The sequence below is a fragment of the Scyliorhinus canicula genome, chromosome 12 (assembly GCF_902713615.1).
Source record: "Scyliorhinus canicula chromosome 12, sScyCan1.1, whole genome shotgun sequence".
Classification (NCBI taxonomy): Eukaryota; Metazoa; Chordata; class Chondrichthyes; order Carcharhiniformes; family Scyliorhinidae; genus Scyliorhinus; species Scyliorhinus canicula.
Window position 1 is genome coordinate 3166116 of NC_052157.1, and position 20213 is coordinate 3186328.

At 48.1% G+C, this 20213-nt stretch overlaps 1 protein-coding gene across 6 annotated transcripts in view; it reads right to left on the bottom strand.

Annotated features, from left to right (window-relative positions):
- Positions 1 to 20213, bottom strand: part of megf11 (multiple EGF-like-domains 11) — a 514753-nt gene that overhangs the window by 361957 nt on the left and 132583 nt on the right. For all 6 annotated transcript variants that reach the window (XM_038813978.1, XM_038813980.1, XM_038813977.1 and 3 more), the window contains exon 5: positions 19893 to 19993. In XM_038813978.1, the coding sequence (XP_038669906.1) occupies positions 19893 to 19993 (101 nt within the window). The remainder of the gene's footprint in view (positions 1 to 19892; positions 19994 to 20213) is intronic.

Below are 20213 nucleotides of genomic sequence, written 5' to 3' on the forward strand. Positions count from 1 at the left end.
CCACTCACACACCCACCATGGGGCCACTCACACACCCACCATGGGGCCACTCACACACCCACCATGGGGCCACTCACACACCCTCCATGGGGCCACTCACACACCCACCATGGGGCCACTCACACACCCTCCATGGGGCCACTCACACACCCACCATGGGGCCACCATGGGGCCACTCACACACTCACACACCCACCATGAGGCCACTCACACACCCTCCATTCTTCAACCTCCACAGTAGGGTTTCCAGGTTTAACTCTTAATAGAATTCCATTTGATGCAGCTTGGCGAACAAATTAAGATGTCAAGCTGGCAAATTAAAGCATTAACGTGCTTTGCAATTTATGGGGTTATCGGATAAAATTATAGATTTGTAGGGGGCGATTCTCCAAAATGGAGACTAAGTGTTCGCGCCATCGTGAACACTGTTGCGTTTCACGACGGCACGAAACAGGCACAGGGACGACCGATTCTGACCCCCACAGGGGGCCAGCACGGTGCTGGACGGTTCACGCCGCTCTAGCCTCCCTTCCCGGCGCCGCGCCAACCTGCGCATGCGCGGGGGAATTCCTCAGCACGCCGGCCCCTACGCAACATGGCGTGGGGGTTCAGGGGCTGGCTGTGCAACAAGGTAGGTCTGGGGGGGGGGCGGGGGGAAGGGGTCAGCCCGCCGATTGGTGGGCCCCGATCGTGGGCCAGACCACATTGGAGCCTCCCCCGCCGGGTGAATGAGCGCTTTTCCCTGCCCCACAGGCCATCCCCCGACCCTTCGCAGAGAGTTCCCACCGGCAGCAACCAGGGGTGAACGGCGCCGGCGGGACTCTGCTTTTTCCGCGCGGCCGCTCGGCCCATCCAGGCTGGAGAATCAGCGGCCCCGCCGATTCCAGTGGCCTGCGGCTGCCGCCATGTCAAACGCGCCAGCGTAAATGGCACCGATTCTCCGCACCTCGGAGAATCGCGCGCTAGATTCGGGGCGTTGTGGCATGGTTGCGGCGATTCTCCAGCCCGGCGCGGGGCTCGGAGAATCACACCGGTAGCCCCCCCGTAATTAGTTCCCAGACTTATATGGAGGAAGAAGATGCTTGGTTGGGACAGGCATTTGTGGAAAATATTGGGTCCCACCATGGGGCCACTCACACACCACCTAAGTAATAACACTGCAACCTGGCCCAAGTTGCAAGTTTCCTGCGCGCCTCCTTCATTGTGGGCACCACGTGGCACAGGAAGAGCAAGAAAGACAATTAAATACTTACACTGGAAAAAGAATAGAAGCCCTGTTCTTTATCAAGCACTGTACTACTGAGAGTATTAGGGCAGCACGGTAGCACAGTGGTTAGCACTGTGGCTTCACAGCTCCAGCGTCCCGGATTCGATTCCCGGCTTGGGTCACTGTCTATGCTGAGTCTGCACCTTCTCCCTGTGTCTGCGGGGTTTCCTCCGGGTGCTCCAGTTTCCTCCCACAAGCCTTGAAAGATGTGGGGCGCAATTCTCCCAGACAGGGAGAAATCGTAAGGCTGGCGTCAAAACCGGGCGGGTTTGACGCCAGCCTCCCCCTCCCCGACCGGGAACCGATTCTGGTCCCCGGTCGGGGCTAGTATGCCGCGGCCGTGAACTCCGGCATCGCAGGCTTAACGAATTTCGTTAAGCCCGCTTGCCAGAGTTTGCGCCGGCTGACGCGTCACATGACGTCAGCCGCGCATGCGCAGATTGGAAGACTCCAACCCGCGCATGCGCGGATGATGTCATCGCGCATTTGTGCGAAACCCGCGCATGCGCGGGCCGGGATGCCCCTCAGCCGCCCCGCGAAGTGATACAGCGGGGCGGCAGGAGGACAAAGAGTGCACGGGAATCGGACCCGCTGCCCACGATCGGTGCCCACCGATCGCGGGCCCATGGCACCCTTGGCACGGCCGTGGTACTGCCGTGCCAATCAGTGCCATGGTTTTCAAAATCGGGACTTTACGGCCGTTTTTACGAACGGCCAGACCAGGTGTGTTTGCCGTTTGTAAAAACAGCCGTAAAGGGCTTGGACTTCGGCCCATCGGCCAGCTGAGAATCGCTGCTGGCCGTAAAAAAACGGCGGCAGCAATTCGTGTTGGGAGTCGGGCGTGGGGGGGGGGGGGGGGGGGGGAGAATAGTGGGAGGGCGTCAGACTAGCGTGGCCGTAAAAATTTACGAACCCCGCTATTCTCCACACCGTCGTGAGTGCGGAGAATTGCGCCCGTGCTGTTAGGTAATTTGGACATTCTAAGTAAATTCTCCCTCTGTGCACCTGAATGTGGCGACTAGGGGCTTTTCACAGTAACTTCATTGCAATGTAAGCCTACCAGTGACAATAAAGATTATTATTATATTGTGGCTTTAATTTACTCTTCCAATATAGTCTCCGGTGTTATAAGAGATATTTTCTGAAGGTAATTTTTCTGGAAAATGTCTCATGTTTCTTTCCCTTTAGTTGGAGCACCCTTAGTAAATGGATGTGCTGAATAGAAACCTTTGAAACCTTTGAAACAGCTGTGGGATCTGGAAGTAATTCATTATTGAGAGTAGATGTGCCAAATGCACATCTCAGGGAATGAAATGACAACAAAGAGACCTCTATAATTTGTCTCAAGGCACTCTGTGTAATCAGTGCCTGCTTTTACTATTTTTGCTTCTGTCCACAGATAAACAAAGAAAGCTCAGTAAATATGTAACAGCTGCGACTGATAAATCTTGCCGTGAATGATCTTAACGTTTCTGTTTCAATTAGGGTCAAATGTATTATGGACAGTTATAGGGCGGAAACATCATTTCAGAAAACTCAGTATTTCCGGATTCCCCGCTCCTTTGACTCTCCAATTAACTGTATCGGCTTTGTTAGGGTAGAAGCTCAAAATAGTTGACATCAGAAAACTCCAGCATTCAGAGATGAGCCACATTCAGACACGCACATGCAATCTATGGTCCATCAATATATATATTTCCCAGTGTCCTACCTTCCAGTCAAAGTCCAATCAATGGAAATAGAAATTGTGCTGCTTCTCCAATTGGACAATGAATAATCCACAATATTCACTTTACAAGCAGGCAGAAAATTGGAAACCTACTCCACCGTTTATTTCTATTTTTTTTACTCTGATTATATGGTGCTTTTTTTAAGACCCTCCTCCTGGGAATAATGCACAAACTCTGACAAAACATTTTTTTTTGATTCCGCCTTTTCATCTAATATTCCCAGCAATTGCGCCCACGTTGGAAAATCAATTTTTATTTTTCTGCGCTTTGATGGGTTATATATATTTTTGCTCCGTATCTCAACTCCATTATGATTCACTGTGTAATAGAGACAATACTAGAATTCTCTATGTAACAACTGTAAAACACCAAACAAAACCTTTGCAGATAAGCAGAATCCCGTCACAGGCATGCATTAAGTCAGCTGTACAAAACTGTGTAACTTGACTGATTACACCTGTGGGAAGTAAAAATGTTACAATGGTGTAGTTGGGATTTCCCCCCCCCCTCAAGGCCTGATACAAAGAGCATTGTTGGGTCAGCTGTAGAAAAGAGAAGCTCAGTCCCAGCAAGGACATCAGTGGATCTTGAAGCTGGTTTGAGTCCAATAACAGATGAAAAATGGTCGGCACAATCAATTCGCAAACAAGAAATGACAACCGTCCTAAATTCATTCCTGGGCCTGACTGAATCAGCTCACCAGGCTGGGGCCTTCGAATTTCAGTTAGGTTCAAGAGGGAAGACGTAGGGCAAATGGGGCATCACGGTGGCACAGTGGCTAGCACTGCTGTCTCACAGCGCCAGGGACCCGGGTTCGATTCCGGGCTCGGGTGACTGTGCCGAGTCTGCACGTTCTCCCCGTGTGTGCGTGGGTTTCCTCCGGGTGCTCCGGTTTCCTCCCACACTCCAAAGATGTGCAGGATTGGCCATGATGCAGCTTGAACACACACACAAATCAGCGCAGGATCTTCCTGCTAAATTCCCCATTGCTCTGCCCTTTCCACTCTGAAATGGTCGGGCTGCAGGATCCTGGCATCAAAAGCAAGAGACCTGAAGAGAATTCAGATTCCTGATTTCAATTTTGACACAAGGCCCACCTCATTTCTCAGGAAGCTGTGCTCTGCTAAAATAATCAGCATTGCACCATTCCGTGCCTGTTGAATTCATGCCCCTTGATACCACGGAGCAGATCACATCGAGAGTGTTAATTTCATCCCATACACTGCTCTGCTGCAAGGTGACACCAGTTTTATTTTAGAACATCAATATTTAATAGTATAGTATTGACTCTCACATTGAATCCAGCTGCAAACATCAGGGTGAAACATGGGTCTGAAGGTGCACGTGGTAGTCCCAAGAGCTTTGATTTAAGATAATAAGGGTTACAGAATTTTGAGGGTGTCTGTTTTTCGATGTGTGGGGTGGCCAAACGACCTGAAGAACTCAAGCTTTGACCAACTCGACAGGAAAATATTCTTCTTCAAATTTCTTTTTGTTTAATAAACATTTTATTGAGGTATTTTTTGGTATTATAACAACACAATGTACATGAAACTATAAACATAGTGCAAAAGCTGTCTCCCTCCCTTAAAGGTCCCACCTTTATTGACCCCCTACTCTAAGCTAATCCCCCCCCCCCCCCCCCCCCCCCCACCCCTCCCCACCTTCTGCTGACGATTAATTTTCCGCGAAGAAGATGATGAATGGTTGCCACCTCCGGGCGAACCCCAACAGATACCCTCTCAAGGCGAACTTGATTTTCTCCAAACAGAGAAAGCTAGCCATGTCCGATAGCCAGGTCTCCGACTTAGGGGGCTCCGGGTCCCTCCCAGCTAATAGTATCCGACAAGGGAAGCAAAGGCCAGAATGTCTGTCTCTTTCACCTCCTGGATTCCCGGGTCTTCTGTCATCCCGAAAATCGCCACCTCTGGACTCAGCGCCACCCTTGTTTTTAACACTGTGGACATGACATCTGCAAACCCCTGCCAAAATCCCCTAAGCTTCGGACATGCCCAGAACATGTGGACATGGTTCGCTGGTCCTCCCGCACATTTTGCACACCTGTCCTCCACCCCAAAGAATCTGCTCATCCGGGCCACTGTCATGTGAGCCCGGTGAACAACCTTTAATTGTATCAGGCTGAGCCTGGCACATGTTGCGGACGCGGTGACTCTACTCAACGTGTCCGCCCAGAGACCATCCTCTATCTCTCCTCCCAGCTCCTCCTCCCACTTGCGCTTCAGCTCCTCGGTCTGCGTCTCCTCCAACCCCATAACTTCCTTGTAAATGTCCGAGACGCTCCCTTCTCCTACCCACCCTCTGGAAACTACCCTGTCCTGAATTCCCCTTAGCGGTAGGAGCGGGAAGGTTGGCACCTGTTTACGTAGGAAGTCCCGCGCCTACAGATACCTGAATTTGTTTCCCCTCGCCAACCCAAACTTCTCCTCCAGCGCTCTCATACTCTGAAAGCTCCCCTCTATAAACATATCCCCCATCCTCTCAACCCCTGCTCTCCGCCATATCCGGAACCCCCCCATCCATACTTCCCGATCTTCTTCAAATTTCAAACTAACGACTAATCCCACATGGTAAACCAGAAAATGTATCTTTTATTTGCCATTGATTCCAAGGCCCTTCCCTGTGTTGTTAGTAAGATTTGTTTCAGCTGCAATGAGTAAATTGCAGTTCATCATCACAGACTGGAAGTAACATTCTGAAAATTCACAGCAGATCAACTGGCTGCTGCCAGTGTTGATGAAGGTTGTCACTGAACAGATCTGCCTGTCTCTGGTTTAAATGGTGAATGATCTGCTGCTTCCTTGCAGTATTTACTGTTTCATCTTTATAGAATCCGCACAAAACACAGATCTGTTGTATTATCAGTGGGTTTGTTTTGTTTATTCTATAATGGTCAAGATTAATTTATTACTGAAGTATGGGAGTCACTGTTGATGCTGAGGACATAATGACTATCCCCCTCCGATGACTGACTGTCATTTCACTGTCAGAAACACTCTGCTATCTGTCAAAAAATAAAATAATTTGCCACAGGCAGTAGAGATTGAGAAAAAATGGTTCTGGTAGTGGTTCCACAATACATGGCACAATAGAAAATAAATGTGTTTTCCACTGACTAAAATAACTCATAGAACGCATTTTTATAAGTGCATCCCTAAAGCTATACTTACCTTAACCCTGACATTAAATGCTCTACCCTAAAGAACAAAGAATGTTACAGCACAGGAACAGGCCCTTCGGCCCTCCCAGCCTGTGTCGTTCCAGATTCCTTATTCAGACCTACTACTTATTGCTCAAACAATCTGTATCCCTCCATTCCCCACCCGTTCATGTGTCTATCAAGATATATCTTAAACGTTGCTGTCGTCCCTGCCTCCACCTACTCCACTGGCAGCAAGTTCCAGGCACCCACCACCCTCTGCGTGAAAAACTTTCCCCGCACACCTCTCCTAAACTTTCCCCCTCTCACCTTGAACCTGTGCCCCCTTGTAATTCAGTCTTAATCGCTGGAGAAGTGCTTCTGACTATTCACCCTGTCTATACCTCTCGTAACTTTGGAGACCTCAATCAGATCTCCCCTCAGCCTCCGTCTTTCCAACGAAAACAATCTGAGTTTATACCATCTCGTCTCACAGCCACCACGCTGCAGATCAGGCAACATCCTAGTAAACCTTCTTTGCACACTCTCCCAAAGCATCCACGTCCTTCTGGTAGTGCGACAATCAGAACTGCACGCAATATCCCAAATGTAGCCGAATTAAAGTTTTTTTAACAACTGAAACATGACCTGCCAACTCTTGTACTCAATTGTACTCAATGTCCCGGCCGATGAAGGCACGCATGCCGTATACCTTCCTGACCAACTTAGCCACCTGCATTGCCATTTTCATGGAACTATGGACCTGAACACCCAGATCCCTCTGTATGTCAATGCTCCTTCCATCATTCACTGTATAAATCACACTTGAATTTAATCTTCCAAAATGCATCACCTCGCATTGGAACATAGAACATATAGTGCAGAAGGAGGCCATTCGGCCCATCAAGTCTGCACCAACCCACTTAAGCCCTCACTTCCACCCTATCCCCCTAACCCAATAACCCCTCCTAGCCTTTTTGGACACTAAGGGCAATTTATCATGGCCAATCTACCTACCCTGCACGTCTTTGGACTGTGGGAGGAAACCGGAGCACCCGGAGGAATCCCACGCACACACGGGGAGAACATGCAGACTCTGCACAGACAGTGACCCAGCCGGGAATCGAACCTGGGACTCTGGTGCTGTGAAGCCGCAGTTCTATCCACTTGTGCTACCGTGCTGCCCTAATTTGTCCGGATTGAACTCCATCTGCCATTTCTCTGCTCAACTCTCTCTCCAAACGATCTATATTCTGCTGTATTCTCTGACAGTCCCCTTATCTATCTGCTACTCCACCTATCTTAGTGTCATCTGCAAACTTGCTATTCAGACCATCGACACGTTCCTCCAGATCATTTATATATATGACAAACAACATTGGTCTCAGCAGTGATCCCTGGGGAATTCCAGATTTCCATTCTGTAGTTACAGATCTCCATTCTGAAAAACTCCCTTCCATTGTTACTCCCTGTCTCCTGTTGTCAAGCCAGTTCTTTATCCACCTAGCTAGCACACCCCAAATTCCATGCTACTTTACGTTTTGTACCAGTCTGCCATGAGGGACCTTGTCAAACACCTTACTAAAGTCCATGTAGATGACATCCACAGCCTTTCCCCAGTCAATTAAGTTTGGCACCGCCTCAAAGAACAAAGTAAGGTACAGCACAGGAACAGGCCCTTCGGCCCTCCAAGCCTGTGCCGACCATGCTGTCCGTCTAAACTAAAATCTTCTACACTTCCGGGGTCCGTATCCCTCTTTCCCATCCTTCTCATGTATTTGGCAAGATGCCCCTTAAATGTCACTATCGTCCCTGCTTCCACCACCTCCTCTGGCAGCGAGTTCCAGGCACCCACTACTCTGTGTAAAAATAACTTGCCTCGTACATCTCCTCTAAGGAGCTGGTTTAGGGCTGGTTTAGCACAGTGGGCTAAACAGCTGGCTTGTAATGCAGAACAATGCCAGCTGCGTGGGTTTAATTCCCTCCCCGAACAGGCGCCAGAATGTGGCGACTAGGGGCTTTTCACAGTAACTTCATTGAAGCCTACTTGTGACAATAAGCGATTATTATTATTAAACCTTGCCCCTCGCACCTTAAACCTATGCCCCCCAGTAATTGGCCCCTCTACCCTGGGAAAAAGCCTCTGACTATCCACTCTGTCCATGCCCCTCAAAATTTTGTGTACCTCTATCAGGTCGCCCCTCAAACTCCGTTGTTCCAGTGAGAACAAACCGAGTTTATTCAACCTCACCTCATAGCTAATGCTCTCCATACCAGGCAACATCCTGGTAAATCTCTTCTGCACCCTCTCTAAAGCCACATCCATCTTTTTTTTTAATAAACGCATTTTATTCAAACTTGTATCAAAGTAGGTGACAGCAATAAACACCCCGGGAAACGTTCTTCCCAACAATCAACTCTAGAGTTTGTACCGATTTTCCGCCCTTTTCACCCCCCGCCTCTCCATCACCCCCCCCCCCCCCGCTATCACCATAGCCCTCAAACTAGACCCCTTACAAGATTCCTCCTCCATCCTAACCCACTCTACCCCTTCTCCTTCCCACCACCGCCACACCTTGTCCACATTCGCCGCCCAATAATAATGAAGCAAGTTTAGCAACGCCAACCCCCCCGGCTGCCTCTGCCTCTGTAGCAGGGTCCTCCCCACCCTCGGCACCTTCCCCGCCCATACAAAATCAGAGATGATCGTGTCCACTTTCCGAAAAAAGGCCTTTGGTATAAAGATCGAGAGCCTGAAAGATAAACAAGAACATCGGCAGAATATTCATTTTCACCACTTGGACCCTCCCCGCCAACGTTAAGTGCTGTGTATCCCACCTCTTATGATCCTCCCTGGCCTCCTCCACCAGCTTTGTTAAGTTTCACTTATGGAGCCCAGTCCATTCCCTCGCTACCCGAATCCCCAAGTACCTAAACCTATCCCTCACTACCGTAAATGGCATCCCCCCTAAATCAGCCCGCTGTGCCAGCTCATTCACCGGGAATACCTTGCTTTTCCCTACATTCAGCTTGTATCCCGAGAACCCTCCAAACCTCGGCAACAGGCCCATAATCCTTACCATACTCTCCGACGGATCCAAAACAGAGGTCAACGGCATAGAGCAACACTCGATGCTCCCTCTGTCCCCTCATTTTCCCCTGCCACTCTGCCGACCCCCTGAGAGCCATCGCTAACGGCTCTATGGCCAGCGCAAACAGCAGCGGCGACAGCGGGCACCCCTGCCTCGTACCCCTGTGAAAGTCAAAGCTTTGTGAGCTTATATCATTCCTCCTCACCCTCGCTTTTGGCACCACATACAGCAACCGCACCCATGCCACAAATCTCAGCCCAAACCCAAACCCAAACCTTCCCAAAACTTGGAACAAGTTCCGCCACTCCGCCCGATCAAATGCTTTCTCCACGTCCATGGACACCACCACCTCAGGTACCAAAGCTCTCGACGGATTCATCACCACATTCAACAGCCGTCTTATATTACTCGCGAGCTGCCTGCCCTTCACGAAGCCTGTTTGATCTTCTGCAACTACCCCCGGGACACAATCCTCCATCCTCCCCACCAACAACTTAGCCAATACTTTCACATCTGTGTTCAATAGTGATACGGGTCTAAACGACCCACATTCCACCGGATCCTTCCCTTTTTTGGGGATTAGTGTGATTACTGCCTGCTTCATCGTCTCCGGCAACTCCCCCTTCTCCAGTGCTTCATTAAACGCCCCCAACAGATGTGGTGCCAGGTCCGCCGCAAATTCCTTATAAAATTCTGCCGGGTACTTGGCCTCCACAACCTTCTGGTAGTGTGGCAACCAGAATTGAACACTATACTCCAAGTCTGGCCTAACTAAGGTTCTATACAGCTGCAACATGACTTGCCAATTTTTGTACTCAATGCCCTGGCCAATGAAGGCAAGCATGCCGGAGGCCTTCTTGACTACCTTCTCCACCTGTGTTGCCCCTTTCAGTAACCTGTGGGCCTGTACACCAAGATCTCTCTGACTGTCAATACTCTTGAGGATTCTACCATTCACTGTATATTCCCTACCTGCATTAGACCTTCCAAAATGCATTACCTCACATTTGTCCGGATTAAACTCCATCTGCCATTTCATCACCCAACTCTCCGAACGAACTAAATCCGGCTGTATCCTCTGACATTCCTCATCACTATCCCCAATTCCACCAATCTTTGTGTCGTCTGCAAACTTACTAATCAGACCAGTTACATTTTCCTCCAAATCATTTATATATACTACGAACAGCAAAGGTCCCAGCACTGATCCCTGCGGAACACCATTAGTCACAGCCCTCCAATCAGAAAAGCACCCTTCCATTGCTACTCTCTGCCTTCTATGACCTAGTCAGTTCTGTATCCATCTTGCCAGCTCACCTCTGATCCCGTGTGACTTCACCTTTTGTACCAGTCTGCCATGAGGGACCTTGTCAAAGGCCTTACGGAAGTCCATATAGACAACATCCACTGCCCTACCTGCATCAATCATCTTTGTGACCTCCTTGAAAAACTCTATCAAGTTAGTGAGACACAACCTCCCCTTCACAAAACCGTGCTGCCTCTTGCTAATACAACCCCTTGTTTCCAAATGGGAGTCGATCCTGTCTCGAAGAATTCTCTCCAGCAATTTCCCTACCACTGACGTAAGGCTCACTGGCCTGTAGTTCCCTGGATTATCCTTGCTACCCTTCTTAAACTAAGGAACAACATTGGCTATTCTCCAGTCCTCCGGGACATCACCTGAAGACAGTGAGGATCCGAAGATTTCTGTCAAGGCCTCAGCAATTTCCTCTGTAGCCTCCTTCAGTATTCTGGGGTAGATGCCATCAGGCCCTGGGGACTTATCCACCTTAATATGTTTCAAGCCGCCCAACACATTGTCTTTTTGGATCTCAATGAAATGAAAATGAAAATCGCTTATTGTCACGAGTAGGCTTCAATGAAGTTACTGTGAAAAGCCCCTAGTCACCACATTCCGGCACCTGTTCAGGGAGGCTGGTACGGGAATGTGACCCAGGCTATCTACACACCCTTCTCCAGACTCAACATCCACCAATTCCTTCTCTTTGGTGAATACTGATGCAAAGTATTCATTTAGTACCTCGCCCATTTCCTCTGGCTTCACACATAGATTCCCTCCCCTGTCCTTCAGTGGGCCAACCCTTTCCCTGGCTACCCTCTTGCTTTTTATGTATGTGTAAAAAACCTTGGGATTTTCCTTAACCCTATTTGCCAATGACTTTTCATGACCCCCTTCTCGCCCTCCTGACTCCTTGCTTAAGTTCCTTCCTACTTTCCTTATATTCCACACAGGCTTTGTCTGTTCCCAGCCTTCTAGCCCTGACAAATGCCTCCTTTTTCTTTTTGACGAGGCCTACAATATCTCTCGTTATCCAAGGTTCCCGAAATTTGCCGTATTTATCCTTCTTCCTCACAGGAACATGCCGGTCCTGAATTCCTTTCAACTGACATTTGAAAGCCTCCCACATGTCAGATGTTGATTTACCCTCAAACATCTGCCCCCAATCTAGGTTCTTCAGTTCCCGCCTAATATTGTTATAATTAGCCTTCCCCCAGTTTAGCACATTCACCCTGGGACCACTCTTATCCTTTTCCACCAGCACTTACTGAATTGTGGTCACTGTTCTCGAAATGCTCCCCTACTGAAACTTCTACCACCTGGCCGGGCTCATTCCCCAATACCAGGTCCAGTACAGTCCCTCCCCTCGTTGGACTATCTACATCTTGTTTTAAGAAGCCCTCCTGGATTCTCCTTACTAACTCTGCCCCGTCCAAGCCCCATATCAAGTTGGTGAGACATGACCTTCTCCGCACGAAACCATGTTGCCTATCACTAACAAGTCCATTTGCTTCCAAATGTGAATAAATTCTGTCCCTCAGTATCTTCTCCAACCGCTTCCCCATCTCCCCCAACTGCCGTCGGGGGAAATATTTACATCCTTTGAATCACATCAGACATCATGAGATGGCTGTGGAGGGAGGTACAGGTAACATTGGGGGGACATTTCCGCTCCCTGTTTTAGGGGGGCAAGGTCAGTGGTGGGGGCGGACAATCCTGCTGGAATCCCAAAACAGGTTTTCCAGCCAGTGGGATTTCCCGTTCGGATTCTCCCTGCTGGACAGCACGGTGGCTCAGAGCAAGGTCCCAGGTCACTGTCCGTGTGGAGTTTGTACATTCTCCCCATGTCTGCGTGGGTCTCACCCCCACAACCCAAAGATGTGCAGAGTAGGTGGATTGGCCACGCTAAATTGCCCCTTCATTGGAACAAATGAATTGGGTACTCTATGAATGATAGTCCCCTCCACCCCATGTTCCACGCCCACTGCGGCCAGTCTGCAGAAAAATCTGAAAGTTCCGTCCTTTGTGTTTATCCAGAACAATACCAACTGGAATTTTCAACTAACCGGTATTTCTGGTGGTGGGTTTTCCATTCCCCCATGCTGGTCATGGGTTTGATGACGAATGGAGCGCGGCCGAAACTCATCCCAATGCTCCGGCTCCCCACAGTCACTGGCAGCGAACTACCTGCCCCGTTCCGGCGGCAGGATTCAAATAGGTGACTACGATTAATGGGCTGGAAATCCAAGGGTCCATCCCGCCCCCCTCCATTATGCACTGACTGCCCCCCCCCCAAGCGGGAATCTTCCTGGTGTGAATTGGTGGAAGTTATCCCAAGCATGGCCCTGACACTGTGGGTCGAGGGGGTCTGTGCATTACTGAGGTGCCCCCCCCCAAGCCTATAGGAGGGGCCCCTATCCCTGGCAATGCAAATCCTGCTCACCCTCCTGCCCGAGCCCCCTCCCACTGACATCCCCAATCTCCCCTTCAGACCCCCCAAATGAAACCCCCCAACAGAGACCCCATCAGACCCCCCAACAGAGACCCCATCAGACCCCCCAACAGAGACCCCATCAGACCCCCCAAAAGAGACCCCATCAGACTCCCCAAGAGATCCATATCAGACCCCCAACAGAGACTCAGACCAGAGACCCCCACCTGAAAGCTGAGGAGCAGTCCAGTTCAGTGAAACATCACACTGCATTTTTACTCCAGAGACAGGTGTTTTGTGGATCGTTGATGTATCTTTCTCTTCATGCGTAAGTCCATCTCAAATATCCTGCTTTGATGCTAACCACATTGTTTACACTCTAGCTATGATTGACAGTTCCTCACCACATCAAAAGCAGCTAAGTGCTTTCTGACATAGAAAGCCCTTTGAAGTGTACTAAAGTGTACTCAAAGCCCTTTGAAGTGTACTGAGCTTTCACGGAAGCCTCTGACACTTGTAACAGCTGATGGTCTAAACATTCTTTATCTGAGGCAGCAGATGTTAGGAAAGGGTAAGTAAAAATGCAGTGATTTTTCATTATACTGCCTGAACTGTTCTTCTGCTTTCAGGCAGGTGCTCTGTTGGGGGTATCTGATGGGAGTGTCTGATGGGGGGCATGTTGGTTTGGGGCAGGGGCGGGTCACTCTTATGCATGCGTACTGTGGTGGGGGGGGGGGGATGTGACCTGTTATTCCTATGCTGGGGGGCGGGGGAGGATTTCTCTGCTTGTCAGCAGAGGGGTGGGCAGGATTTGTGCTGTTGGGGGGAGGGGAGAATGCCATCAAACCTCAGTATTGGACCGCACGTTCAAAATGGCAGCCCAATACGGGGATTCCACTGGAATTCAGCGTGCTCTCCTCCATGTATAAATGAGCATGTTAAAGGAGAGTAGGTCGCACCTGTACACCGCTCCTAGCGCTAGCGGGGAGCAGAAACAAGTCTCCCCTGGTGGGAGCACATATTCTGAAGAATGGAAAATCCCTAAAACAAATCTTTTCTTCACCACCCAGAAGCGATTATGAAGTTATCCGGATCCAGTACCTGAATATTCTAATATTTTATACTTTAATTGATGTTTTAATCTACTGTTGAAGATTATGAGTAAAATAATACAGTTCTTTACTTCCCGAGTCCTTGTATAATAGTTCATGCAGTAAATATTCTGCTATATTCCACTGCTAAATGGAACTCCCCGTTAACCAGCTTCCGCTCAGTAACCAGCACCGCCCCCCCCCCACCCCCCAATAGAAAAAGATTGGTCAAAGATTGATCAATATAGGTATTGGATAGCCATCACTTATAATTTTGAACATCATTAAGTGGCACCTACGTGACTCATTGCAGTTCAGACAATATATTGCATTTATGACATTAATATTGCTCTCCTGGGGCTGTACGAATAGAAATTTGGTTTCAATAGAATAGTAAAATCAAGTGTCGTTCAGCATAAACTTAAAATGTTTCAACAATAGGGGCAGCATGGTAGCACAGTGGGTAGCACAGTTGCTTCACATCTCCAGGGTAAAAGGTTCGATTCCCGGCTTGGGTGACTGTCTGTGCGGAGTCTGCACGTTCTCCCCGTGTCTGCGTGGGTTTCCTCCGGGTGCTCCGGTTTCCTCCCATAGTCCAAAGACGTGCAGGTTAGGTGGATTGGCTGCGCTAAATTACCCTTATGTCCAAAAAGGTTAAGTGGGGTTACTGGGTTACGGGGATAGGGTGGAGGTGTGGGCTTGGGTGGGGTGCACTTTCCAAGGGCCGACGCAGACTCGATGGGCCAAATGGCCTCCTTCAGCACTGTAAATTCTATGAAACTATGAAACACAGGTATAATTCATTGACGGTGACAGTTGGAGTTTGGTGACCGAGGAAATTTAAGAGTTAAATTAAGGGTCCATTTCTATCTGAAGTCTTATCTTCCTTTAATTTAGCAATTGTGAGTATTGGACCTTTTATATGGTCTCCCTACTCTAATTTAACATTTTTAAAAAAATTTTGTTTATGTGTTTTGCCTTTTTTATTTTTTTGGGTTTTTTTTGTGAATTTATGACCTGTACGTTTATCTACACATACAGGAGTTAAGCCAGCATCCACCACTGACACTGGTGTGATGCTGGGTGTGAAAACCAAGCAAAAGAATATAAAGTAACTGATGGATAAAACAAAAGAGGGGAGTGCCTCAAAACAACGAGTGGCGCACAGCCCAAGAGGAACGAGAAAGGAAACAAAAACTTATCAATAACCCGTCAAATTAAAGTGTGAGAATCGGGGATGATAAGGCAATCCAACCCCTGCAGTGCCCACCGGGCACGGAAGGCCTAAAGTGTGCCCGTGGACACCACATGCTCCCGCTCCAGGGACATCCGGCCGTGAACAACTTGTGGGTGTTGGAACCTGGTGAGTTTTTGTTTTAAAACAGGACCCAATACAAGCCAGGCTGCAGCTGTAACTAATTAACTAGATAACTGGCTTCAATGGGTTTTCAGGGATTAGTTTTACTAGAGTACAAAGGTGGGAATTCTTCAAGTGCAGCTGGTATGCACTGGAGTGTGAAAGAAGTTGGAAGTTGGTGTCTGAGGGAGCTTGTTAAGGAGGAAGCTTCTGAAAGAAGAGTCTTGGTAAGACATGGTGAGCATGTCTACTGTCCTTAACATACCCTAAACTAGATGAAGTAAAAGAAAGAGGAAACTTTATGCCAGGGCAGTTCGACCATGTGGAATGCTCCTCTTGTGCAATGTGGGAAATCGGGGCTGCTTCCAGTGTCCAGGGAGACCAGGTGTACTAGACGTCTTTACAGCTGCAGCTACTTGAAATCTGTGTTTTGGAGCTGGTGTTGTGACTGGAGTCACTGTGGAGCATCCACAAGGATGAGATCTTTTCTCATGGGGAGCATGTGTAGTGAAGTGATCACACCACAGGTAAAGTGTGCACAGGCAGAAAGGGAATGGGTGACAGCCAGACAGAATAAAAGCACTGAGCAGGCAGTGCAGGAATTCACTGGGTCCATCTCCCTCTCTCCATATTGGATACTATTGGGGGAGATGGTTTCTCAGGGGTATGCAGGAGGTGCTGGGGGTGTATTGGGGGTTCCTGAATAGTCTGCCCCTGAACAGGGTAGTGTCTTGCCTTGATGAGGTGGGTGCGGAAAGCTTGAGGACCCCCTAATCGGTAAAGTTGGGAATGGGAGATGAAATGGCCAGTTTGCAGTGATTCTGATGAATCGCAATTGAGAAAATAAATAGTAGAGGAAATTGAGCATTGACAAATCTAAAATATGATAAAACATTAAATAAACAAGAATGGCATAGGAATAGGAGTAGGACATTATTCCCCTGGGGGCCTGTTCCAGATTCAATTCAATCATGTTGATTGTGACGGAGATCCATATACCAGCCTTTTCCATCCCATATCTCTTAATACCTTATTTAACAAAAATCTATCAATCTCAGAATCAAACTGCGGCCTCAAGGCACCAAGGTTCCAGGTTTGATCCCGCCTCTGGGTCACTGTCCGTGTGGAGTTTGCACATTCTCCCCGTGTTTGCGTGGGTTTCACCCCCACAACCCAAAGATGTGCAGAGTAGGTGGATTTGCAACGCTCAATTGCCCCTTAATTGTAAAAAATGAATTGGGTACTCTAAATTTTTTTTTTTAAATCACAGAATGAAATTAACAATTGATCTAGCATCAATTGCAACTTGCGAACCAGGGTTTCAACATTCAACTGTCCTTTTCCTAATTCACTCCAAAAATGCCTGCTTCTGATTCGCTCCCTAGTCCTTGTGACGATGAAGGAGTTCCAGATGTATTCTGTTATGGTGCAGTAAGGGTTAGAAACCTGGCTTAGTGTGTGTGACTGCTGCAGTAATGTTTTAAAACAATCCTGGTTTGAAAGGTTGGGAGAGAGGGGTGTAATTAAACCATCGTAAAAAGCTGGGCTGATGGAATTTTGTTTTGATGAAGGGGATTCCCTGTGGAGTTAATCAGATTTCAGCTTGGTGAGATGATGTCATTTGTGGGTGGAGCAACGGCATCAGATATTTTGAGAGAGCAGCTCAGCTCTGAGCTGAATGAAGCTGTGTCCACAGGTGAAGCAGTTTTGCCCTCACTGCACTGCAGTTAAAAGAGATTAACAGTCTTTAAAGCAGTGCAGACTTGTCTGAGAACAAGGGGGAGCTGCAACAAGCTGTGAAGCATCTTCTGAAGCCATACAGCCAGAGTTTCTGCATGGGTCTGACAGGAGTCAGATCTTTTCAGTAAAACAGTGTCAAGAGATCTCTCTTTCTCAAAGAACATCTCTGTAAAGCAAATATTCCTCTCTTATCATTGGTAGTTAAAGTGGATTGAGAGCTGAGATGGTTTATTTTCTTGTTATTTAAGTGCAAATAAAGATAGCAGTTCACAGAATCACAGTGCAGAAGAGGCCCTTTGGTCCATCGAGTCTGCCCCAACGCATCAAAGGCCCTGACCTTCCCACCTAATCCCATTTGCCAGCGCTTGGCCCATAGCCTTGAATGTTAAGATGTGTCAAGTACTCATCCAGGTACCTTTTAAAGGATGTGAGGCAACCCGCCTCTACCACCCTCCCAGGCAGGGTGTTCCAGACCGTCACCACCCTCTGGGTAAAAAAGTTATTCCTCAAATCCCCCTTAAACCTCCTGCCCCTCACTTTGAACTTGTATCCCCTCATAACTGACCCTTCAACTAAGGGGAACAGCTGTATCCTGTCCATGCCCCTCATAATCTTGTCCACCTCGATCAGGTCCCCCCTCAGTCTTCTCTGCTCCAGCGAAAACAACCCAAGCTTATCAAACCTCTCTTCATAACTTAAATGCTCCATCCCAGGCAACATCCTGGTGAATCTCCTCTGCACCCCCTCCAGTGCAATCAGATCCTTCCTATAATGTGGCGACCAGAACTGCACACAGTACTCCAGCTGTGACCTCAGCAATGTTCTATACAACTCTAACATGACCTCCCTGCTTTTGTAATCTAAGCCCCGATTGATTAAAGCCAGTGTCCCATATGCCTTTTTCACCACCCTATTAATCTGCCCTTATGCCCTCGGGCATCTATGGACAAACACGCCAAGATCTCTGGGCAGCACGGTAGCACAATGGTTAGCGCTGTTGTCTCACAGCTCCAGGGTCCCAGCTTCGATTCCCGGCTTGGGTCACTGTCTGTGCGGAGTCTGCACGTTCTCCCCATGTCTGCGTGGGTTTCCTCCGGGTGCTCTGGTTTCCTCCCACAGTCCAAAGATGTGTAGGTTAGATGTATTGGTCACGCTAAATGACCCTGTAGTGTCCAAAAGTTAGGTGGGGTTGCTGGGTTAGGGTGGAGGTGTGGGCTTTAGTACGGTGGTCTTTCAGGGGCCGGTGTGGACCCGATTGGCTGAATGGCCTCCTTCTGTACTGTAAATTCTATGATTCTGTGAAAATAAAATATTGGTGTTTCTGTCCAGTACCCTGGCAACTGTTGGGGTCTGGTCTGATATCTGAATATCCTAGAATCTCAAACCATGAGAATTAGTTTCTCCTTTCTACCCTCTGGGTGCGATCTAAGAGTCTGTTCTGGGTGGGATTAGAGGGGTCGTTCCCGGTGCTAAAAGCGCCTGGACCAACTCCGCTAGCTAACGGCACTTTGTTTTGTTTTGGGCCTTGATGGGGAATGCCCTGCTGAAGTTGCACTTAACTGCATTTCCTGCACTCAGGGGCGCCTACAAGCACAAATTTTCAATTTAAAGGAATAGTTGATGAAACAGGAGAACTTTGGAAGATTATTGTTAAGTCATCTGACCTCACTCACATCCTTTTAAACACTGGGATGGAAGCCAGCTGATCCTGGGGTTTGTCACTTTTTAGCGCATTATTATTGTCATTATTGTTATTTTGCTTTTGTAAACATTTTAGTGCGTCCATCCTGATTCAGTGATAGTTTCCTTCGGACTTCCGGCAGACTGATCTCTCCTTTTATTGCAAAGAATGATGCAAAGCAATTATTGAGGGGCAGCACGGTGGCACAGTGGTTAGCCCTGCCGCCTCACGGCGCCGAGGTCTCAGGTTCGATCCCGGCCCTGGGTCACTGTCCATGTGGAGTTTTCACATTCTCCCCGTGTCTGCGTGGGTCTCACCCCCACAACCCAAAAGATGTGCAGGGTAGGTGGATTGGCCACGCTAAATTGCCCCCCAATTGGAAAAACTTTATTGGGAACTCTAAATTTATAATTTAAAAAAAATTATTCAGCATGTCCTCTATTTCTTTATTTTCATTGACAATATCATTACCAGTTTCGAAGAATCCACATCACTCCTGCCCACTCTCTTTCTCTAACAGTAATGGTTAAAAAGTATTGCTGATTTTAATATCCCTGCAAAGAGGTGAATGTGATTATCGACGGCAGATCGGAAAGGACATGCAAGTAATGTTAAGTTTGTCAAGTACAATGTGGAGAAGAAAGAAAATACTGGGGTGTATTGCTGCATGGAGATCATGCTACGCAGTGACAATGTCTTGGGTAGACCACATGTGGAATACTGTGTGCAACTTCCCGCACTTCCCAGATAAATTACAGGCATGGTAGGGCAAGGGAAAAACTGATCGGCTCGCATCAAAAAAGGACAGAAATAAACCCAAGCATATACTGACCATAATTTCAAAAACATATTGGAAGATAGAGTACAGACTGTTGAAATAAAGTACAGATACTGCTTCAGTGTAGACTCGGCTTTGTGGAGAAATGCAGGTTTAAACCAATGCTTCAGTACAAAGGGAGAACTCTGTCAGTAGGCAAAGGAAATAAATTGCCAGGTGACTGATAAACAGTCTAACAAAGTTGCTTTAATTGAAAGTCAACACTTACGGACACAGTAATCGTCACTTTCGTAATATCCAGGGCAGCACTGTGATCTTCTCCTGTACATTGTTCTTAGGCCTCGGCGATATGCTGTTTTGTAGCTGATTCTGGAATAAAAATGGTTATTTGTGAAATTGCTGATGGCTTGGCTTTGTGTTAACACAAAATTAAAATAAATTTATTTAACAATTTTTAAAGAGTGCTCAAACCAGTAAATACCCTGCACATCTTTGGGTTGTGGGGGTGAAACCCACGCAGACATGGGGAGAATGTGCAAACTCCACACGGACAGTGACCCAGAGCCGGGATCGAACCTGGGACCTCGAC